The following is a 25,024-nucleotide window of genomic DNA, read 5'->3' on the forward strand; positions in this document are numbered from 1 at the left end:
ATTACAACAAATCCCTTGCATTATTTCCCTCGCTGCTTTAAATATACTGTATATCTCCATTGATTTCAGTTTTCCTAACTGAACACTGACTGCTACAATTGCCACCATCATCCCTTTACTTCTTACGTGCTTTCACCTCTGAGACATTTTATTATTCTCTTCCATTTCTTAGCCCTGCCAGCTCACTTTGTATGTTAAGTTCTATTAAGGTCTTCAACTGGTTGACTGGTTGAGGCCCACATTGTAGAGAGCAATCTGCTTTACTCAAAGTCCTCCCATTTAAGTGTTAATCTCATCCAGAAACACCCACACAGAAACATCCAGAATAATGTCTGAGCTAATATCTGACCACTGTGGTCCAGTTAATATGACACATAAAATTAACTATCACAAATATATTTCAGTAAAACTGTGTGGTGGGTCCAATTGTTTCTCCAAAAAGACATGTTCAAGTCCTATCTCCCTAGTACCTGTGAATGTGACCTTACTGGAGAAAGGGTCATTGCAGACGTAATTATTTAAGATGAAGTCACTCTGGAGTAGGGTGGGCCCGTAATTCAATATGCTTGATATCCTTATAAAAAGATAAACACACACACAGAAACAGATATGCACAGAGGAAAGATGACGTGAAGACAGAAAGAATGCCATATGATGACAGAGACAGAGATGGGAACTATGGTGCCATAAGCCAAGGAATGCCAAAGATTGCAAGCAATACCAGAAGCTAAGAGAAAGGTAAGAACAAACCCTGCCAATACCTTGATTTCCAACTTTGAGCCTTCAGAACTGTGAGAGAATAAATTTCTATTGTTTAAGCCATCAGGTTTGCAGAACTTTATTACAGCAACCTTAAGAAACTAATACAGACTACACAGACAAAATATGTTCTCATATCATTTCTTTCCTGTGTGTTTATCAAGTTGTAATAAAGTTAGGTTCATTTCTATTTGTTGTCAATGTTTTATAATTGCTTTTTTATTTTAATTTTTGGCTATATTAGTTATTTATGTTTACAAAGTCAACCTATATAATAAAGTATAGCTTCCCCCCAATCTGTTCCATCCTGTTCCTTTACCACCCAAAATACTTAAAAAAAATAATATCAATAATGGGTGTCTCTGGAAAGTAAGATTATGTATTTCCTAACTCTTCTCTGAGGATTTCAAATCAGGAGCAAATAAAATGAAAAGAAAAAGAATAAAGTGATTTGTCCTGCAGGGCCCAGTTCAAGTTCCGTGACCTCAGTGAAACCTGCCCATAAGTACTTTCTCTTTTTCTGAACATATACATTGTTTACTGACTATACTGCTCACTTAACTTTTTGCATCAATCAATCAATCAATAAATTTAAAAATTAATGCACTGAGATAGGAAGGACACCTTATTAGATGCTGTGGGGAATATAACGTATTACCAATTAAGTTTTCATGTACAGCCACTTCCTTCATTAAGCTATATATTAAAGGAAAAGCTTTCTTATATCCTCCATGGTGGCCATTACTGCTGACCGATCATACCAAGTTCCTTTGTACAAAATATTAAAGAGAAAATAAAAACTGAAACAGGTTGATGCAAATCCCTTAAATAAAGTACATCAGTGGCAACTTTATTTTAAAATAAATACATTGTTAAGAAACATACAAAAGCATTTTGTTATAATTATTATGAAAGATTTGAGACTGCTATTCCCTCTGCAGAAATGCTATACACAGATGCAAAATGATCAAAGGCTGATGTAATAATGAATCTCAAGTAAGTGGCATGGCCATCATTTGCCTGTAGGGGAAAAATCAATAAGAATGCTCTTAGCAGTTCTAATTAACTGTTAAGCAGTTAGCAGAAAAAACGGTTTGATGCAAGAGTATAGTCTAAATATATAACAATTTACAAGATAATATTCAGAAGAGAAGCCAGCCACATATAACAGTACAGTCGTTCTAGTGTGTATTAGCTAAATAACAGCCTTGGTTTGATGTAAAATGGCTGATGGAGCTAAAAATTACAACTGTATATTTCTTTTCTTTTTAAAAAAATATTTTTATTGATTTCAGAGAGGGAGGGAGAGGGAGAGAGAGAAACATCGATGAGAGAGAATCATTCATCGGCTGCTTCCTACATGCCCCACACGGGAGATCAAACTCGCAACCCGGGCATGTGCCCTGACGGGGAATCGAACTGTGACCTCCTGGTTCATAGGTTGATGCTCAACCACTGAGCTACACTGGCCAGGCTACAACTGTACATTTCTGATCAATTGTTTCAAAGTGTTTTTCTAAAGTATTTTTCATAACAAAACATTTCTTTTGGTTAAAGATGCCTCAGAATATGATACCCTGAAACATTACTATACTTTTACATTTATGTAATTTTTCAGGAAAGCAATTTGGCAATATATTAAAAAGCTATAAATATGTCTTTATCTTTCAATCTAGTAATTTCATTCTCTGAAATCTAATCTTGTGAAATAATTAAAAAGGTGAAGATTGTGGTAGTGGGAACATGCATAAGATGTTCCTTGTAGTAGTACTTATAATGACAGAGGGAGGAAAAAGGAAATTAGTTAGCATTTGCCTATTTGCATATGTTTAATCTTAAAATTATGAAGCTTGTATATAGTAAGTTTTAAAAATGATACAAAATTGTTCATACATTACTATTATAACTATATGTAAAGCACATGGTTGATAACTAGAAGAAAATAGATATAGAAAAAGCTGTTATGACAGGGTGATAAAATGATGAGTGATATTCAGCCTCCCAACCCCCTTATTATTTTCCAAATGTTCTATAATGATGTGAGCTTCTCTGATCCTTAGAGGGTCCTGAAACAAAATATTCAGCAGAGACTTACTAATCATAACCTGTTGGTAAAGATGGATAAAAATAGGAAGATAAAATTCAGTCTAATTGTTTTTCAACTCCCCCTGCCCCCCAACTCACCTTCCCAATCATTGGGCATATTTGGGTGGTAAAGAAAAGAATTAATAGGATTCAAAAACATCCTGTAGACTCTTTTGAAGTACAGATTTCATAGCAGCTCCCAACAAGTTGTGAAAAAGGAAATTTAATGGACAAGGTACCACTTTAACTATCATTTCAAGAAACCTTAATTAAACAAACACTGCCACCTTTAAAAACACACACACACACACATTGCCTTTGGCCAGATGGCTCAGTTGTTTGGAGCGTCATACATACACCAAAGGTTGTGGGTTTGATTTTAGGTCAGGGGGTTCGATCTTTGGTTGGGGTGCATATGGGAAGCAACCAATCGATGTTTCTCTTTCTCTTCCTTTATCTCTAAAAATCAATTAAAAAAAACACACATATCCTTGGGAGAAGATAAAACACACAAACACATATTCACTTTTTCCACGTTTTTGTGTTTGTCTACCCAGAGCCTGACAAACTGGCAGGAACAGAGAAACTCCTGATGCAGCAGTACTTCCTCATCAATGGGCATTCGTTCCACTTGACAAGCAAAGCTCAATGGAATGCTGTCGACAAATGCTTGTTTCCACCCCATCTCTCTTTGGTTTATTTGTTGCTGATCCTATGCTCCAGTTCCCCTTATCTGAATCTCCCTTGTCCTTTCATGCTTAAATTAACATCCAGCTTTGGCATCTCAACCTTTTATGATTCCTACTCTAAAAGGCCTACAGAATCAAATGAAAGAAAGCAAAGCAAGTAAATACTTCCAATTTAAAAAATGAACACAGTTAAAACAAAAACAAGTGAATTCTGGCCCTAGCTGGTTTGGCTCAGTGGATACAGTGTCAGCCTGCGGACTGAAGGGTCCTAGGTTCAATACCTGTCAAGGGCACATGTTTGGGTTGCGGGCTTGATCTCCAGTGGGGGATGTGCAGGAGGCAGCCAATCAATGATTTTCTCTCATCATTGATGTTTATATTTCTCTTTCCTTCTCCCTTCCTCTCTGAAATCAATAAAGATACATTTTTTTAAAAAAGTGAATAATTCATGCCCTAGCTGGTTTGGCTCAGTGGATAGAGCGTCAGCCTGCAGACAGAAGGGTCCCAGGTTCGATTCCAGTCAAGGGTACATGCCTGAGTTGTGGGCTCGATCCCCAGTAGGGGGCGTGCAGGAGGCAGCCAATCAAAGATTCTCTCTCATCATTGATGTTTCTATCTCTCTCTCCCTCTCTCTTCCTCTCTGAAACCAATAACAAATATATTTTTAAAAAAAGTGAGTAATTCTATTTTATTCTTGCTGTAATCCTGTCTGATAGATAAAAGCCTAATTTATAAATGCTACCTTTAGACTATAATATTATTGAGAATAACCTCTGTTTATTGATTAAGTACAGAACCTATACTATCATGAGAGTATTTATTAACTTTATTACTATAGAAATAGGTTTAAAATTTAAACATATTGTGCTGGCTAAAGATGATATTTACCTCTACAGAGTATATTTACTTACCATAATTTCTTCATTTTGAAGCTGCCCCTCTGTGTGTACTAGATCTAAAACATAAATTTAACAGAAATGAGTTAGGGCTTAAAAGACATGAGGATAGCTACTGAAATTTATGTTCAGCAAAACATTATATGTGGTAAACTATAGTTAAACCAGATTTACCAGTGTTTTGGGGTTAAAATTTAATATACAGATAGAGATATTTGATATAAAAGATATGAAAAATAAACAGCTTATGAGCTATAAAGTATCTCTAGTGAATAAAAATATAAGGCAATCCAAATGTAAATCATAGTAAAAAAATATAAAGTAAGGAATTGATAAACTGTGAAAATCCCTTTTAAGGATCAAGCTACTAACAGCAATTGCAGGCCTGAAAGGAGGCATTTTATTGTTCCCATGGGCAACAACTAAAGCTCAGTTTCTCACAATAAATTTTTACTATAATGCAGAATTATGCTACCCTTGAATCGATCTTTTCTGGTATCCAACTTTAGAAAACCTTTACTCATATAATTTTAGGACAGATTAATTTATTTTGTCATAAGATAATCATATCAAACATTATTTTGGAACCATGAAATATTTAATTGATATAATAAAAATATTAAGATTATTTAGAAATTAATTTTATTTGTATTAAAATAGTGTACATAATTTTAAAAGGCACATAGTATACAAAGGGAAGTCTCTGGGAAGTAAGATTATGTATTGCTTTCTATTTCTTAACCTTTCTCTGGGGCAATGAAAAATAGTAATCCCCTGCTTGTCCTCTCCTTAATCCTACAGTCCTGCTCCCTCCAGGTAAATGTTTTCAACTCTTAAAGCTATTTTTCCTGAAATTATATTGTTTATACTTCTTTTCTTGACTTAACAATTTTTTACTGAATTTATATTATGATGGATGAAAATTTAATCTAATATCCTCTTCCTCCTCCTCTGGCAACTTTCCCCTCCTGTCATCCTCTCAATTTTGAAATCAGTATTTGATGGCAAAATTAGTCTCTATACATGTTATTTGCTGCTGAAATAAATAACAAATTATGATCACATTTTCTTATTTAACTCCTCCCTGACCAGAAGTTAATAATAACCTCTTATTTCATTTGCTTAGTTTTTTAAATTATGAAACATTGGACATTTTCAAACAAACATAAAAGAAGACAGAACATAACTCCTATATGTAACTCATCATTTAGATTTTACATTTACTAATATTTTTCCATACTTGATTTTTTTTGCTAAAATTTTAAAGCAAGTCTAATACATCATGATATTCCACTTCCAAAGATTCGATTATACATCTCTAAATAATGATATTTTCTTATATAACCACAATACCATTATTATACTAACATTTAAAATAATGCTTTAATATCATATGGTACTCAGTCTATATGCAAATCTCCCCACTGATGCAAAAATGTCTTTTTATAGTTGATTTATTGAAATCAGAATTCTCTCTTTTAAACTTGAACTGCTTTCCCTCCCACATACACATTTTTCCTCCATGCCATTGACTTATCGAAGAGACCAGGTCAATTGTCCTGTAGAATGCCCCACATTTTATCATCTTGCCTCCTCATGGTTTCATTTAATTTGCTCCTCTATCCTGCATATTTCCTATAGCTTGGAAATTAAAGCTAAAGGCTTGATTACATTCAGGGTTTGAGGTCTTCATCACATGTCTGGTGATCTTTGGCTGTCTTTTGTTATTTATGAATACATCATTTGAAAACTATGTGCATGAGCCAGGCTTGTTGACTAGTGGAGCTCAATAGGGTGACCAGGAATGAGCTAGTCTTTGTCAACATCCATAGATCTTTTTTCTGGGGCCATTCAGTTTCTCCAAAGATGAATTCTCCCATCTCCTGGCTGGGGCTATATTCTTGGTTGCTGTCATAAATAGCAGAGCATAGGAGGAGTTCCCACTATTCAATATGCAGGCTTCCACCTAAATTCCTGTTTTCAACTCCATGTCTCATGAAATGTCTCTACTATGCCTGGTTTCCCTGGGTTCTGAGCCTCAACATTCAATGTTCCTTGGGGAGGATACAATCATTCCTTGCAGGTGGTTTATGGGAGGAAGGAGTGGTCACCTGGCTTTTGGGGTAGGAGAAGGTACCTACAGTCCAACTACTTTGTATATAGATGTTCAACTAATGACCCCTCTTTTCTGGCTCATGCCTCACTCACATTTTCTATGTTACCATTTCCCTTCAAGTTCTAGAAGTTTTTTGGGTTCTGTAAGGCAAATTGGCTTGCTTCTCATTAATTTTCTCTTTGGCAAGCATTTAGGTTATAACTTATTCCATTCAACTATAGAAGTTCTCCATCGGCATCCTCTCTTCCATAACATATCCTATCTAATAAAAGACAAACAGGGTAATTGACCGTACCTGCGCTACGCTTCCCATTGGCTAATCAGGGTAATATGCAAATTAAACGCCAAGAAAGATGGCGGTTAATTTGCATAGGGAGGCGCAATGATGGGAGGCGAAAGGGGAAGGACGGAAGAACGGTGATCGGAAACCCAGGCGGCAGGCAAGAGCTGGAGAACCGGGGCGCCTTTGCCCACCCCCCAGCCAGTGATCGTGATCAGAAAGCCGGGCCACAGGCAAGGCAGCACCCCCGGGACCCAGGAGCCGCCTTGCCTGTGGCCCGTGATGCTGATCGCGAAGGCTTGGAGGCGGCTCCGGCCGGAACAGACACAGACAGGGACAGGGGGCTGGCCTGTAGCCTCTGTAGCTGAGCGCAGGCCTGGAGAGGAGATGGCGGGCCTGCCTCCCGCAGAAGCAGCGCGGGTCCCTTCCACCTCCCATGGAATCTGCATGAGTCCCTCCATGCTCCAGCAGAAGTGGCGTGACTCCCTCCCACCTCCCACGGAATCAGTGCGGCTCCCTCCTGCCTCTGGTGGAAGCAGCACAGCTCTGGGCGGTGCACCGAGGTTCCTGCCAGCTCCCGAGGAAGCAGTGGGCAGCCTACTGTGCAATATTGTGCAATGGGCTACTAGTATGTATGTGTGTGTGTGTGTGTGTGTATATATATATGTATAATATATTTTTATTGATTTCAGAGAGGAAGGGAGAGGGAGAGATAGAAACATCAATGATGAGAGAGAATCATTGATTGGCTGCCTCCTGCACGCCCCCTATTGGGAATCAGGCCTGCAACCCCGGCATGTGCCCTTGACCAGAATCAAACCCAGGATCCTTCAGGCTGCAGGCCGATGCTCTATCCACTGAGCCAAACCAGCTAAGGCTCTTTCATAATATATATTGATCTCTCACATCTGCTTTGGTCTCCTAGTTTTTTGTTTGTTTATTTTTTGTCATTCTGGGTTTATGTCTCCTTTTATTCCTTTACTATTATTTGCTTGTTATTTTGTGAAGGAATGGAGATAGACACATGAAGGCAATATGCATTTAACTAGAGGCTACCAATTCTGCTGGAAAGACAAAACTAATATTTATTGTTTGTCTAGCATATACCAGATATTTTTTTCATAAAAACCATAAGTGGGCCCTAACCGGTTTGGCTCAGTGGATAGAGCATCAGCCTGCGGACTCAAGGGTCCCAGGTTCGATTCCGGTCAAGGGCATGTACCTTGGTTGCAGGCACATCCCCAGTAGGGAGTGTGCAGGAGGCAGCTGATTGATATTCCTCTCTCATCGATGTTTCTAACTCTCTATCCCTCTCCCTTCCTCTCTGTAAAAAATCAATAAAATATATTTAAACAAAAAAACAAACAAAAAAAACCATAAGTGGTAAAAACCATAGGTATCATCTCCATTTTTCAGATAAGGATTCACAAACTCAGAAAAATTAAGTAACATGTTAACAGTTACATACCCAGTAAGTAAAGAAGCAGTCTTGTATTGAAACCTGGGTCTTTCTAGGCTCTAAATATGTCACAAGAATCATTCAGGTGATCATTTTTCATCTAACTGTAGATGAAGTACAGAGTCAAAGGACAATTCTCCCCTCCATCATGCCCAGAACAATGCTGGTGAAACAAGCACATACCTCTTTCAATCCACTGCTCAAAACTGTCTGGCTCCTTAGATGTGCTCTTTTCAATTTGCAAGGTCCGTACTAACATTGTAAATAAAACATATGAAGGATTAATTATGGAACTGATTCTTTGTCATTGTTCCTATATTCCTTTTATCCTCTGAGGCTATCAGGCTTTGGTGGGAATGCACAAAGAACTGGGATTAGGAAGACCATCTTCTGAAAATCATTTACTCTTTTTCTATATGTCCTTATGGGGAAATGCAATCTTGTGTCAGTATAATCTTACAAATATTTGCAAACATATAACACAGCTTTGGAGCCTTTTTGAATTTGGTATCATCCAGATTTTTTTGTATATTGGTATTAATAGTAGTAATAGCATTAGTAGTCTTGGGCATACGTCTTTACCCTTAAGGAGAACCTACTATGAGTCAGGTATATTTACCTCATTTACTCTTTACTATAATCTTATGAAAAAAGTAATATTAACCTACTTTACTGATAAGGAAACAAGCTTAGAGAAACTGGGCAACTTAGAGAAGTCAGGCAAAGTGTTCAATGATAAAGAATTAGTAAGTGCCAGAACTAAAATTCAAACGTTTGGTCTGTCTGACTCCAGAGCCTCTACAATTAATGACAGGAGAAAGACTTAACAGGAATGCAGTCATCTTCCTTCTGCACTGTTTTTTCTCCATCACCCCTAACCCAGTTCCAGCTACCCCAGATCCATTCTTCCCCTTCTGTGTTCTGTGCCCTGGGGGGATAATCTCCGGGACTCACTTGGGACTCACTTGCTCACTGGTTACGGGTCATCTGTGGCCAATGGGTGGCACTGAGAGGAAATTGGAGGGCAGTGGGGAAGTGAGATCAGGCTGTTTCTTTCTCCACTCCCTTCCTGCTTCAGTGCCGTGTCTTGACAGTGGTTGTGTTCCTTCATGATTACAACTCCTGCCAGGCAGGTCCTTATTTACAAGCTCCAACCTTTACTGGGCTCCAAAACCAAAACACTATTTCCTTCCCTGAGCTCAGGGGTGGCAATGGCATCCTGCTGTAGCCAGTTTCTGGGTGTCTCACATCCCTGGTTTAGTCTCTGGAGCCAGAACATAATTTTGTAAGTAGACCCATCAATAAAGTCTCTTCATTTGAACCATCTGGAGTGTATTCTGTTTCCTGCCATGATTCTGTCTGATATACTTTATCCTTACATAAACATGAAGACAGGATTAGGATGATATTCTAATGGGAGATTCTCCTTCTAAATCCATCAGAAAATGTCATTTTTAATGTAAGAATCAAAATTATCCAATGCAAATAATCAGGTTTATCAGATTTCCAGAAAGAATTTAACAGAGAACCCCAAGCCAAACAATCTGTAATAAATATGTCAAGAAATCTAGTGTTCTGGCAAGCTGGCTTCTTATGTTCATAATAGGCTCTTTTGCCAAAGACTTTCACATAGTAAATTGCATGGAAATTATTATTTGCTTTGGAAGGGTTTCAAATTTGCAGTTTCATAGAGTCTAACTGTAATCAAGGCAGTTAACCCATACACCCAACTCTCCTACCCAGCAATAAAGCTGGATTCCATACTGCATAGAAAAATTTTGCCAAAAATTTATGTGTCCTCTGCCTATGGAAAAATTAAAAGATGATGAAAATTAATGTATGAATTGCTTACCAAAGCAACTTTGGATTACAAGCCTTTCAATTCTTACACGTTTGTGAAAACAAATAATGAACTCTTGGGGAAACATTCCTGTGGTGGTCCAAAATGTTTCTGGGTTCCTATTGTTAATTAAAAAAAGAGAGAGAGAGAGAAAAATAGCCAAATAAACATTCACAACATTCTAGTGAATAAGTATTCAAAAAAAAAAAAAAAGACCTATGGATTCTTGCAATCCCTTTCTAACTACTCATTCTGCCTCTAATTTCTCCCTACTTTTAATAATTCTTTACTACTACCAGATATATTATTTAAAAACATAGAATTTATGTCACTCTTGTCTAAAGCCTCCAGTGGCCTCTTGTTGCCTATAAATCTAAATGCCTTACTATGTTATCTTATGACTCTAAATAATAATCTGGTCTTCCATCATTAAAGTATCATATCCTCGTCCTTTATGCTATCATCTCCCATTACTATAGTCACACTGGGCCAGTTAAAATCCAGCAAACACATCATGCAGGCTCATGATCCTGTACCTTAATACATATGTAATAAATTCCACAGTACAGTGTTTTGTTTTTCCCCATTAAGTGGTCAGTTGTCTTTCAAAAAACTTAAAATAAAAAGGTTGCTTTTTCATATTATCCAAATATTTACCATTTCCAATGAACTTAATTTCTTCCTGTAGGTATGAATTTCTTTTTTTGAAATTTTATTTATTGATTGGGGGGCGGGGGGAGAGAATAGAGACAGAGAGAGAGAGAGAGATTTATTTTTCCACTTATTTATGCATTCATTGGTTCCTTCTTGTATGTGCCCTGAGGAGAGATTGAAACTGCAACCTTGGCACTCTAACCAACTGAGCTACTTGGCCAGGGCTGGTTTGAATTTCCATCTAGTATTATATCACTTCAACCTATAGAACTTCCTTTAGCATTTCCTGTAATGCAGGTCTACTTGTGTTGAATAAAATGTCTTTATTCTATCTTCATTTTTGAAGGATATTTTAGTTAGATATAGAATTCTGGATAGACAGGCTTTGCGGGGGGTGTTTCTCTTTTTTTCAGTCTTAAAAAATACTGTTCCATTGTCACCTGGATTTCACTGTTTGTAATGCAAAGTCAGCTGTCACTGTTACTATTGTTTCCCTATATTTAATGTATTATTTCCTCCAGCTATTTAACATTTTTTTATTTTATTTTTTTTAAAGTATATTTTATTGATTTTTTACAGAGAGGAAGGGAAAGGGATAGAGTTAGAAACATCAATGGGAGAGAAACATCGATCAGCTGCCTCCTGCACACCTCCTACTGGGGATGTGCCTGCAACCAAGGTACATGCCCTTGACTGGAATCGAACCTGGGACCTTTCAGTCTGCAGGCTGACGCTCTATCCCTGAGCCAAACCAGCTAGGGCAACATTTTTTTATTTTTTAGCAGATTATTATATGGTCCCTAATTTTTTAAATTGATTTTTAGAGAGAGAGGAAAGGAGAGGGATAGAGAGATAGAAACATTGATGAGAAACATCCTGCATGCCCCCAACTGGGGATTGAGCCCACAACCTGGGCATGTACCCTGACCAGGAAGTGAACAAGTGACCCCTTGGTTCATGGGTTGAAGCTCAACCACTGAGCCAAAGTGGCTGGGCTGGTCCCTCTGTTTTTACCCTGCTTGGGGTTTTCTGAGTTTCCTGGATCTATAAGTTGGTATTTTTAAATAAGATTGGGGAAATGTGGCCAAAAAGTATAAACAACCCAAATATCCATCAGCTGATAAATGAATACATAAAATGTGCTATATACATACAATAGAATATTACTTGGAAATAAAAATGAAACACTGATATGAACTGCAACATGGATAAACCTTGAAAACAGCAACTGAAAAAAGCAAAAGACTGCATATGTGTAATTCCATTTATATGAAATATCTGAATAGGTAAATCTACAGAAACAGAAAGTAGGACTGGTGAGGATAAGGGAAATATGGGGTGACTATAATGGATTGCAAGGTTTCTTTTTGGGGTGATAAAATGTTCTAAAATTGTGCAGATGGTTGCATAACTCCGGGAATATACTGGAAGCCACTGAATTGTACACTTTAAATGGGTGAATTGCATGGCATGTGAATAATATGTCAATAAAGCTGTTATAAAAAGAAGAAGCAGAAGCAGCAGCAGCAGCAGCAGGTGCAGCAACTGGGTTTCCTAACTCACGATTCTGGGTTTTTAATATTATGCTTAATATTTCAAATTTTTAAAATTTATATTTATATGGTTTTAAATATTATTTATTTAAATAAATTAAATGACTTTTAATTGCCCTGTGTTTTTTTCTTGGGTGCTTTTAATGAACACAACCAATATAACATCAAATAGTATGTGCAGACATGGATTTTAAAATGACATACAACTGAATCCTCATATTTATTGAAGTCATCAAAATTGTTTTAAATAAGGCTTTATAGATAATGACTGTTTAGTATCTATTTTCTCACATGATTTTTTTTCACAACTCTGAGGTAGTTAGGAAAGGTGGTATTATCCACATTTTTCAGACCAGGAAATTGAGGCTCAAAGAGTAACACATATAGTTCACTTACCCAGGAATTTTAACTGTCACTCTAGTATTCTTTTATAGTATTCAAAAAAAACACTAATTCTCTTTATCTTCTTTTTCTCTTTTTTTACTATCTTTGTTTAAAATTTAAATTCTTTATTGTTGAAAGTATTACATGTCTCCTTTTCCCCCCATTGATTTCTCCCCAGCTGCTCCCGCTCCCTAGCACATGTCCCTGCCCCACTAGTCTTCTTTTTCTCTTAATTCACTTTTTCTAGTGCAGAATTTTTTTCTCCTTTTTCATTAATATATTAAATGCCATAGAAAAGAAGTAGAGTTAAGAGTAAGTAGAAATATAATCACTTTCTTTAATTCCTATTTCTGGGAAATGGAGAGTTGGGAGCACTGTTCAGTTGAGGCAAATTTATAGCACTGTTTTCTCCAAATAATTCTATGGTTACTTTCATTTAGATAAACCAATTTATGAGCAGAGATTTTTAAATATTATAGTGTGTTAAGAACTTTATTTTTATTAATTAATTTATTTTTTATAATATATTTTATTGATTTTTTACAGAGAGGAAGGGAGAGGGATAGAGAGTTAGAAACATCGATGAGAGAGAAACATCGATCAGCTGCCTCCTGTACTCTCCCTACTGGGTATGTGCCTGCAACCAAGGTACATGCCCTTGACCGGAATCGGACTCGAACCTGGGACCCTTGAGTCCGCAGGCCGATGCTCTATCCACTGAGCCAAACCAGTCAGGGCAAGAATAATTTTTAATATCTGTTAATAAAGTCTAATTGTATTTGTTGGACATGAATACAGATTAAAAGTCTCCAATGTACTCTGTTCAGTTACCAGGTCAGTAACTACTTTTATGTAGTTTTTTTGTACTAAAGGTTTTGTCTAATAAAAAGAATATGATATCTGTAGTCATTCATTAATATGGACTGATATGATGGAAAGATCTCTATTTCTGGCAAACAACTTAAGGCAGATCTGTATACATCTATGTATTCTCACAGCAGTTCCCACATTAATTTCTCTACTCCAAGGCAGAGTGGGATAAATTATTATGACCCGAATTTTAGGAAGTAAAAAACTAAGAAGGATTAAGATGCACAGGCAAAAAGCAGATATCAAATTTTGGATGCACACCTTAAGTCTGAGTTATAGTATAGTACAAAGAACCCCAAACTAGGAGTTAGAAGACATGAGAGTTAATCTTGATTCTTGGTTATCTGTGTGATGTTGAGCAAGTCATTTTATCTCTGATCATTCTTTTCATCATCTTTACAAGGAGGTTGAAAATAATTTTTTTTTGCTTCTTATTTCCCAAATTTACAGTGTGTGTCAAATAACATAGAGTCTATGAAACAATAAAGTCCCATGCAAATTAAAAGTAACATATGCACATATGTGTATGTATGTACATGTATATATGTATGCTTAAATACTCAGCTACTCTCCGATATTAGTTAAGTTTGGCTAATAATTGATGGTCTAATTCAGTAAGTTACTCAACAAATATTGTAAGACACTATGGAGTTAAAGATGAACAAGTCATAGTCTCTGACTTTTAAGAATTCACAATTAAGAAACAAAATTAAATAAATAATTATAAAGGAATAAATAAGGTAATAGGGTAACTACCAAATTCTACTGGAGTCCAACAAAAAAGGTAAATTCATCCTCCTTGAGGGAAAGGGAGAAATGTCAGAAAGAAGGTAACAACTAGGCTTAAAAAAAGAGGATGAGTTGCTTATATTTACTCAGATACATGGGCTTCACAACAGAACCCAAAGAACCACAAGATCTGTATTACAATTGGCTCTGCCTTCAATAGTTCAAAACAGTACTTGACCACTTTAGGCCTGTCTTACCATGAGTCTAAAATGAAAGTTTAGATAAGATGAACTCATAAGTCCTAGCTCTAAAATTACATTATTCTATTAGTGAAACTCTGGTCATTGTACAAATACCAAGAAAGAGAACTCAAGAGGGTGATAAAAATAGCCAGAGTTCTTCCATTATCTACTTTTTCTTGGAATTTAAAAGTCTGAGAATGATATTCATCTTTACCTAGAATAAGCTCTAGCATGGTGAAGAGTGAAAATTGGAATAATATTAAGAGGCCAAGAGCCAAACAATGCAGGTAGATAGCAGATAGTGAGTGAAGCATTCAGTTTAGCAAAGATGTTGCTTTGACTAATATGGAAATAGGCAGTGCATAGAAAGTTACAATGTTTATATTCCTATTTACTAAGAAAAACTTGAAATAAAACCATAACCAAGTATTAAAATGTACACTTCCATAAAATGAGGTGGTTGTTGTTGTTTGAGGTTTTGCCTTATTAAACTACTTTTTAAAAATATATATATTTTTATTGATTTTTACAGAGAGGAAAGCACCTCCCCCATGGGAGATGTGCAGGAGGCAGCTGATCGATGTTTCTCTCATCGATGTTTCTAAGTTTATATTCCTATTTACTAAGAAAAACTTGAAATAAAACCATAACCAAGTATTAAAATGTACACTTCCATAAAATGAGGTGGTTGTTGTTGTTTGAGGTTTTGCCTTATTAAACTACTTTTTAAAAATATATATATTTTATTGATTTTTACAGAGAGGAAAGGAGAGGGATAGAGAGTTAGAAACATCAATGAGAGAAACATCGATCAGCTGCCTCCTGCACACTCCCTACTGGGTATGTGCCCGCAACCAAGGCACATGCCCCCAACCGGAATCGAACCTGGGACCCTTGAGTCCGCAGGCCGACGCTCCATCCACTGAACCAAACCGGCCAGGGCTAAACTACTTCTTAAAAAACTATTTGTAAAGGTCAGTTTAGGAATTTTCAAGAAAAGGATCAAAACCTAAACATATACAACTGAATTAATTTCAAAAATGAGACCAAAGGTGGAAATTGTCAGATTATCTACTGCCCCAAACATTTATTAAACTATGTTTAACAGTGTTAGTTATTATAAAACACATAGTCCCAGTACTCAAGGGGTTCACTGACCTAATATCAAGACTTTAAGGAAGAACGAATAGTAACTCTTACCCATCAATTATATTTTCAGGGGGGTGTTTTTCATCACTCGATGTAGCTAAAATCACTTCCGTCCCTTCAGAGCTCAAACAGAGATCAACTTTTCTCATCTTAAACTGTTTAACCTGCAAATAAAACAATAACACAGGAATAACAAAAGCTACTTCTTGATTCTCTGCACTTTATCTGAGAAAAGGAAGAGAGAAAGCCTGTTGCCTAGCACACAGCTTAACAAACAAGCAATTCAACAAGTGGGAAGGACGCTAACATGTTTATTTACATAAGTAAACTTCAGACCTCTCCCAGGAATAATCTGTAAAATATGAGTATTTCCACTACACTACCCCAGAAAACAAGTCCCTGACTACACTGACATAATTTTTCTGCTTCTAAAATTAAAAGCCCTCAATAATTATAGAGAAATAGTTAAAAAGCTAAGGTGACATAAGTGAATTGGTTAATTTCTTTAAGATTACTTAAATTATTAGAATTCTGAAATTATTTTTAAAAACCTGGAGCATAAAAACAGATTCTTTGCCGAAACCGGTTTGGCTCAGTGGATAGAGCGTCGGGCTGCGGACTGAAGGGTCCCGGGTTCGATTCCGGTCAAGGGCATGTACCTGGGTTGCGGGCACATCCCCAGTGGGAGATGTGCAGGAGGCAGCTGGTCGATGTTTCTCTCTCATCAATGTTTCTAACTCTCTATCTCTCTCCCTTCCTCTCTGTAAAAAATCAATAAAATATATTTAAAAAAAAAAAACAGATTCTTTGTGACTATTTATCAATACATTTATCAACTGAAATAACAAGCAATATTATTTATATCTTAAACATCATCTTTTTTTTTGAGTAGAAATGTAAGAGAGAAGACATCCTTTTACTTATTTTCAAATTCTAAATCACTCACTTGGGTCATGGACTTAAAGACATTTATGTTGTATGCTAACATTTTAAGTTAAATAGAAACATCCTGAAAAGACAGTATTGAGCTCTACTATGAACCTGGTGGGTAAAACAGATAAGGAACAGAGATGATTCTGCTAGATCTCACTCACCCTCCTCCTTGATCTGGTGATGATAGGGCAAAAACTAATATATAGATGCAAAGTGGCTGGGAAAGCTGTATCTACAAAGAATTAAAAGAGTGTTTACAAAACTAAGGAAGACTTCCAATACCCTTTACACACTGATCCCAGTTTTTTTTTTTAAAAAAGAGACAATTACAAATAAACAAATGACAAAGTACAGAGAATCTACACTAATAAAAGAGAAACATGGTAATTGGTGTACGACCGCTACCCTTTTCATTGGCTAATCAGTGAGTATATGCAAATTAACTGTCAGCCAAGATGGCAGCCGGCAGCCAGGCAGCTGGAAGCAAACTTGAGGCTCGCTTGCTTCAGTGACTACGGACTCCAACGTTCCCCGCCTCACTTTCCGGCCTCTCAGTTGCAACTCTAAGCAACTATCTACTATGTTGCAAATAAGAAGCTAAACAAAATCCCAGAAACCGGCTTTCAGTCAGCCGGGCTTTAGCAACATTGTATCGATGTTTTCAGCGGCGAGGCCTCAGAGCTAAAGCTGGCCCAGAATAAAAAAAATAAAAAGAAAACAAGGAGCAGTTGGAAGCTTCAGTCACCTCGCTTCCGGAAAACAGCCCTCAGCCCCTCACCCAGACTGGCCAGGCACCCCAGTGGGGACCCCCACCCTGATCCAGGACACCCTTAAGGGCAAACCAGCCGGCTCCCACCCGTGCACCAGGCCTCTATCCTATATAGTAAAAGGGTAATATGCCTCCCGGCACCGGGATCAGCAGAGCAGCGAGGCTCCCGGCACCGGGATCAGTGTGACAGGGGGCAGCGCCCAAACCGCCTGATCACCCTGTGGCTCTGTGTGTGACAGGGGGCGGGGCCACAACCTCCCTATCCGCCCTGCTCTGTGCCTGATAGGGGGGAGCTCCCCAATCCCCTGATTGCCCTGCGGCTCTGTGTTTGACAGGGTGCAGCGCACCAACCCCCTGATCCACCCTGCTCTGTGTGTGACAGGGTAGAGCCATAACCTCTCCATCGGCCCTCCCCTGAGTGTGACAGTTGCGGCGCCCCAACCCCCTGATCGGCCCTGCTCTATGGGTGATAGAGGGTGGCGCCCCAACCCCCCTCCACGGGCCTTGCTCTGTGTGTGACAGGGTAGAGCCATAACCTCCCCATTGGAGCTGCCCTGAGTGTGACAGGGTGCAGCGCCCCAACCCCCTGATCCACCCTGCTCTGTGTGTGACAGGGGGTGGTGCCCCAACTCCCCTGATGGGCCCTGTTCTGTGCGTGACAGGGGGCAGCACTCCAACCCCCTGATGGGCCCTGCTCTGTGCGAAACAGGGGGTGGCGCCGCAACCTCCCCATCGACCCTGCCTTGAGTGTGACAGGGGGTGATGCCCCAACCCCCTATTTGGCCCTACCCTGAGCGTGACTGAGGGTGGCATTGCAACCTCCCGATCCGCCCTGCTCTGTGCATGATGGGGCGGCGCCCCAACTCCCCAATCGGCCCTGCTCTGAGCCCGACCAGGGGCTGCACTTAGGAATTGGGCCTGCCCTCTGCCACCCGGGAGCAGGCCTAAGCCAGCAGGTCGTTATCTCCCGAGGGGTCCCAGACTGTGAGAGGGCACAGGCCGGGCTGGGGGACCCCCCCCCCCGCCCGCCCCGAGTGCACAAATTTTTGTGCACCGGGCCTCTAGTGTTATATATATTAAACAACTATGCATTACTGCCCTGAGGTAATAAATGTTAACATTTTTGCTATATCTACTTAAAAAAATTCTTTTTGAGAAATATGTAGCCCCTCACTGGCCCCATTCCCTTCATGGCCCAGAAGTAACAGCTATTCTAAAACTGATGAATATCCCTCCTAACTATATTTTATACTATTATCACACATATGTCTCCATAAACAATATGCACTATTCTTTGAAAACTTGGATGGTTCCTTTTGCTCCCTTTTTTTTCAAATCCTCACCTGAGGAGTGAATATGTTTTTCCCATTGATTCCTAGAGTGGAACGGAGGGGAAAGAGAAAAACATCGATGTGAGAGAGACACATCAATAGCCTGCCTCTCCCAAGCGCCCGGACCAGCATTGGGGATCCTGCCTTCAACCGAGGTACTTGCATGCCCTTGACCGGAATCAAACCCACCACCCTTCAGTCTGTGGGATGACACTGTAACCACTGAGAAAATTTGGCCAGGACAGAAAGACTCTCTTTATAGAAATAAAATTGCAGAAACTTAGAATCAGCATATTTTTAAGTCAATAATCGATCAATTTGATCTCTAAATTATAACAATTTTCATTGCCATTAGCATTGTATGAGAGCTTCTGCTTCCTCAAAGTCTAACCATAATCTATGTGGTATTGTTAGACTTTTGGCTATAGTCAATCTCATTGGTGTGAAATGGTATCTCAATAAGATTTCAATTTGTATTTCCATGATTATTAGTGAAGCTGAATACCATTATCATATGTTTATGGGCCATTCAGGTCTCTTCTTCTGTTATTTGATTTTTCTTATCCTTGGCTCATTTTTCTATTGGATTGCTCTAAAAAAAAGTTTTTGTCCATTTCTTTTTTATTTGTAGGTATTTTTAAAATAAAATATTCAGGATAGAAATCCATTATTATATGTTGTAAATATCTTCTACTCTGTGGTTTGATTTTTTTTTTTTTGTAACTTTGTTTTTTTTGTGTAGGAGTCTCCCCACCTCTCACACACACTTTCTTTTTTTGCTATTGAACTATAACATACATATAGTTATAGATACAAATCATAAGTATATAGCACAACAAATTTTCACAAAATAAACACACCCCAGTAACCACTACCCAGGTAACTGCCACCCAGGTAAAGAACTAGAACATTATCAGCATTTAAGAAGCCCTCTTCATACCCTCTTTCAAGCACTCCTCCTCCTTCCTTTCTAAAGGTAAAGCATGGTCCTTATTTCTAACACCATAGATTAATTTTGCCTGAACTTTATATTCATGGAATCATACAGATTGTACTCCTTTGTATCTGGCTTCTTTCACTCATTATTAGGTTTTTGAGATTTATGCATGTGGTTGTGTGTAACTGAGTTGAAGTGTAACTAAGTAAAGTGCATCTTAACCCCCACCCTGTTTAACTCCTAATAAGATTTTTTTTTAAATCAGCCCCTAAATAGAGCTTCAGAGGAAGTTGGTATGAACTGAAAAGCAAAAAATTTCTGTGATTTCAGGTACTTACATCCCAAAACCCTTATGAAGGAGGGACCTAATCTCACTCCCAAATATCTAAAATCAGAGGTAAACTGAAGTATTTAATTTTTTAAAAAATAGATTTTTATTGATTTCAGGGAGGGAGAGGGAGAGAGAGAAACATCAATGATAGCAGAGAATCACTGATCAGCTGCCTCCTGCATGCCGCCTGACTGGGGATCAAGCCCACAACCCTGGCATGTGCCCCTGACCAGAATAGAACCCAGGACCCTTAGTCTGCAGGCTGACACTCTATCTACTGACCCAAACCAGCCATGGCTAAACTGAACTATTTAAATAAAACTACAGCTGAAACCAATCCTAGCACAATCCCTAGGGGGACTGAAGTGATTTGCTCCTTATCCTAGCTCCCAGACAAAGAAAATAGTGTATTCTCTCGGGGAAGGGGGTTAACCTTATATAAAGAGATTAACCAAAGAATTTATATGCATATATGCATAACCCATGGACACAGACAATAGTACAGTGAAGGCCTGGGGAGGGGGCAAAATCAAGGTGGAGTGGCTCAATGGGGGGAAAAAGGGGGACATCTGTAATACTTTCAGCAATAAAATTTTTTAAAAATTATATGCTGTGTCTATTCATTTAAACACAATGTCCAATATACAAAGTCATTTGAAGCAGATCTATAGATGACCCAGGTGCTGGAATCAGCAGACGTAGATAAAGATGACTGCTATATATCTGTTAGAGAATTTAGTGAAAATATGGACAAATTGGTGAACAGAAAGGGAATTTTAGCAGAGAAACTGAAACAGGAATTCTAGAACTGAGAAGTACAATACTTGAAGTAAAAATTTTATTAGATGGGCTCAACATCAGATTGGACCCAGCATAAAAAAGGGTCAGTGAACTTAAAGATGGGTCAATTGAAATGATCCAAAATGAAACACAGATATACAGTACATGAAAATAACAGAATAGAAAAGTATCAGAAACCTGAGAAACACTATCAAACTATCCTGAAATACATGTAATTGGAGTCCTAGAAGGAGAGGAGATAGAGAACAGTGTAGATCAGGGGTCCTCAAACTACGGCCCACGGGCCACATGCAAATACAAATATTGTATTTGTTCCCGTTTTGTTTTTTTACTTCAAAATAAGATATGTGCAGTGTGCATAGGAATTTGTTCATAGTTTTTTTTAAACTATAGTCCGGCCCTCCAATGGTCTGAGGGACAGTGAACTGGCCCCCTGTTTAAAAAGTTTGAGGACCCCTGGTGTAGATGAAGAGATATGGCAGAAATTTTCCCCAAATCTGTGAAAGACATAAGCCCACAGATCAAGAAGTTCATGAACCCTAAATTGGATAAATACAAAGAAGATTCTACCTAGACATGTCTTAGTCAATTGCTGAAGATTAAAGAGGGGGAAAACAGAGAAAGCAAAAAACACATTACATTTAGGTGAACACCAGGAATCAAAACTGACTTCTTATACCCGGCTGGTGTGGTTCAGTGGGTGAGTGTTGACCTGTGAACCAGGAGGTCACGGTTTGATTCCCGGTCAGGACATATATCCAGGTTGCAGGCTTGATCCCCAGTGTGGGGCATACAGGAGACAGCCAATTAATGCTTTTTCTCATCATTGATGTTTCTATCTCTTTCTACCTCCCACATTCTCTCTGAAATCAGTAAATATATATAATTTTTAAAAGATAGGGGTTATTTGATCCTATAAGCCTGATAAAGTGTGTGTATGTAGATTTTTTTTGACTATTTCAAGTTCAATAGTTCAAGTTTTCTGCACCTTCTTTTTAAAATTAACTTGAGAAAGGAAGGGAGAAACACTGATGTTATTCCACCCATTCATGCATTCATTGGTTGAATCTTATATGTACCCTGACAAGGGATTGAACTTGTGTATTTGGATGATGCTCTAACCAACTGAGCTACCTGGCCTGGGCAAGTTTTCTACACCTTCTTGAAACAATTTTAGAATTTATATTTTATAGAAAATTATCCATTTCTTCTTAGTTTTTATATTTATTGGCATAAAATTCATTTTTTTATTGTGATTTTGAAATCTAGTATGACAATATTAAAACTGTGGTAAGACTGGTCAAGAAGAAGGCATATATTCTAATATTTTTTATTCGTGCATTTTTCTTGCTTTTATTACGACTGGTACCAGAGGACTGGTATTAGATAAATATTAACCCTTAGTTCGGGAAGATTGTGAATTCCTAAAAATAATAGATTGATGAACTTGGATGTTAATTCTCAACAAAATTATTGAATTTCATTATTAAAATTATGGCTTTGAAAAGGTAAATAAGAATGTAGTAAAATAAGAAGCAGAAGTAACTTTAGGTCACAAGAGTTACACCATACCTATACATTTGTTTAATGGAGTCACTACCAATTAGGAATATTTTTCTGAACATTTCAACAAAACTTCAGATAAAGCTTCTCAAGATATCCTATGGAGCCGAAATCGGTTTGGCTCAGTGGATAGAGCGTCGGCCTGCGGACTGAAGGGTCCCAGGTTCGATTCCGGTCAAGGGCATGTACGTTGGTTGCGGGCACACCCCCAGTGGGAGATGTGCAGGAGGCAGCTGGTCGATGTTTCTCTCTCATCGATGTTTCTAACTCTCTATCCCTCTCTCTTCCTCTCTGTAAAAAATCAATAAAATATATTTTAAAAAAAAAAGATATCCTATGGAACAGATGGAGAAATGTGGGTTGGCTGACAGGTGGTACTTTAGGTAGATATTTATGACTCTGAATGGCTATACTAAAAGAATGATGATTAACAGAACAAAATAATACTTCTGTGGAAGACCTCTATCCTTATCCCCATTCAACATTTTTATTAAGGATGAAAAAAGTATGCTTATCAATTTGCAGATGACACAAATTGGCTAATATGCCAGATGACAGAATCAGCACACAAAAATATCTGAGCAAGCTAGAAAGATGGGTTGCAATCAATAAGATATTATAAGGATAAAAGTAAAAGCCTATCTACTCAGACTTAAAAAATCAATCACACAAGGATTAGTCTAGATTGGGGTTGGCAAATGACTGCTTGTGAGCCCAATTCTAGTCTGCCACCTGTTTTTGTATGGCCTAAGAATGCTTTTCTATAATATACTAGAGGCCCAGTGCACAAAATTTGTACACAGGTAGGGTTCCTAGCAGCTACTGGCTGGGGCACCTCCCTTCCCTGGCCGCCTGCTATTGCTGGCCTGGAAGGCCTCCCTTCCCGGCCCTGCCCCCTGGTAAAACTCCTGGTTGAGGGGACAATTTGCATATTAGCTTTTTTTTATTTTTATATAGGATAGGTTTGATTCATTACAAAGTCACTCTAAGGCAAGAGTGTACTATATCTGCTCCCAAAGGTAAAAGAGTTGCACTCCATCAAATTTCCAGGCACTGTGCTAGTAATGCAAAGATGACTATACCTAAGACAAAGATAGTGACTAAAACTTGGTTCTTGCCTTCAAGCTCAGAGTCAAGGAAGATGGATAAGCATGCATATAATGTTATATGCTTATAGTGTGATCTACATCCAGAATGCTGTGTTCAGTTCTGGGTAGTACATTTTAAAATATGTATTTATTGATTTTAGAGAGAGAGGGGGGAGTGGTAAGGGATAGATAGAAACATCATGAGAGAGAACATCATCCATCAGCTGCTTCCTGCATGCTCCCCACTGGGGATCAACCCCAAAACCTGGGCATGTGCCCTGACCAGGAATCGAACCGTGACCTCTTGGTTCCTAGGTCAATGCTCAACCACTGAGCAATACCTGCCGAGCTAGGTAGTACATTTTAAGTAGGACATTATCAGGCTTGATATTGTTCAGAGGAGAGCAAAAAGTTCTGACAATCTATAAAGTATGTTACATAGATAAAGCTAAAAGAACAGGGGCTGAAACATTTCAAGAAATGAGAGAAATATGACTATAATTTTTAATATCACATGTGTTCACAAATGGAAAAAGGATTAGAAATTTTCTTTTACAACTAGACTGAACAAATGTGAATTTTAAGCAGGAAGACATCATCGATATAAGAACTTTCTGGAAAAAAGTAAAGATTTAAAATCTTTTCCATCTCTGAAAGTGTCCAAGAAGACTAGGTAATAATCTATGAAGGAAACTAAAGAAAGAATTCCTGCATTTGGTGGTTCTTTCAGATTCAATCAAATTCTAGGAAAGGTAGATTGCGAACAGATAATTAAGGATCTTAATAGTCAGGTTAAAGGCAATGGGTTTAAAAAAAAAAATAAAGACAATGGGTTTTATCCTGTAGCCCCATTTTCCTCAGCGACATTTAACAATGTCTAGAGACATGTGGGCTGTCACAACTTGGGATGGGGTGTGATGCTATTGGCACACAGTGGGCATTTTGTCCTGCCCTGCCCTCTAAATCCAGAGCCGCGGAACTACCCACGCACCTCCCGTTCGCCTGCCCTTTCAGATCCTTCCTTCCAGAAGCCCCTCCAGGTTAGTCCTCGTCCTCTTACTCCGTAACCAGCCCCCTTCTCCCTGGCCGCCCCTCCCCCTGGCATCCCCTGGGCACTCCCGTGTAAAGGAGGACACAGCTACTCCGGCCCCAGTGCCATCTGCGCTGGGGACCCCTCCGAGGCAAAGCTGCCCCGACTCCGCCCCTCACCTCCATCCCAACACAGGCTCCTCCTAAGTCCAGGCCGTCTCAAGACCTCCGAGAGCCCGAAACACTCATACACGCCCCAAATTATATGAAATACACTAATGAACCCACATCCTACATTAAATCTGGTAGATGTAGTCATTGCAATCGTTTTTTCCCTTTTGGGGGGGGGTCAAAACATTATTTCAAAACTCAAAAAAGTTCGTGGGCTGGCATTCATGTGTCTCTAGGGCTAAAGACCTTCGTCAGGCTTTTCCCATCGCAGCCGCCGCGCCGGCCGCCCCACAGCGCCCTCCCGCCGCCCGCCTCCGCGCCGCGCGTCCCCTCACCATCCCCCCGCCCTCGCCCTCCGCCCCCTCA

The 25,024-nt window shown here is 38.7% G+C and overlaps 1 protein-coding gene across 2 annotated transcripts; it reads right to left on the reverse strand.

Annotated features, from left to right (window-relative positions):
• Positions 1–1,588: 1,588 nt before the first annotated feature.
• HSPB11 (heat shock protein family B (small) member 11) lies at positions 1,589–18,777 on the reverse strand. Of its 2 annotated transcripts, none has more exons than XM_014454627.2 (7): positions 18,751–18,777; positions 16,800–16,870; positions 15,757–15,869; positions 10,137–10,243; positions 8,468–8,536; positions 4,445–4,488; positions 1,589–1,779 (listed from the first exon to the last, which is right to left on the reverse strand). In XM_014454627.2, exons 3-7 carry the CDS (start codon positions 15,852–15,854, stop codon positions 1,666–1,668), a joined length of 432 nt encoding a protein of 143 aa, XP_014310113.1. In that variant the 5' UTR covers positions 15,855–15,869; positions 16,800–16,870; positions 18,751–18,777; the 3' UTR covers positions 1,589–1,665. The 2 variants fall into 2 exon arrangements, with proteins under 2 accessions (XP_014310113.1, XP_023608445.1); XM_023752677.1 differs by lacking the exon at positions 1,589–1,779 and adding an exon at positions 2,677–2,825.
• Between the last annotated feature and the right edge of the window lie 6,247 nt (positions 18,778–25,024).

The sequence above is a fragment of the Myotis lucifugus genome, unplaced genomic scaffold (genome assembly GCF_000147115.1).
Source record: "Myotis lucifugus unplaced genomic scaffold, Myoluc2.0 scaffold_37, whole genome shotgun sequence".
Lineage (NCBI taxonomy): Eukaryota > Metazoa > Chordata > Mammalia > Chiroptera > Vespertilionidae > Myotis > Myotis lucifugus.

Bases quoted from the DNA above. Each gene is read 5' to 3' on its own strand.
- HSPB11 (XM_014454627.2), bottom strand. From the start codon at position 15,854: ATGAGAAAAGTTGATCTCTGTTTGAGCTCTGAAGGGACGGAAGTGATT. The intron at 10,244-15,756 runs GTAAGAGTTACT...AATTAACAATAG, and splicing joins CCTGAAAATATAATTGATGG to GAACCCAGAAACATTTTGGA. The intron at 1,780-4,444 runs GTAAGTAAATAT...TTTCCCCTACAG, and splicing joins TTCAAAATGAAGAAATTATG to GCAAATGATGGCCATGCCAC.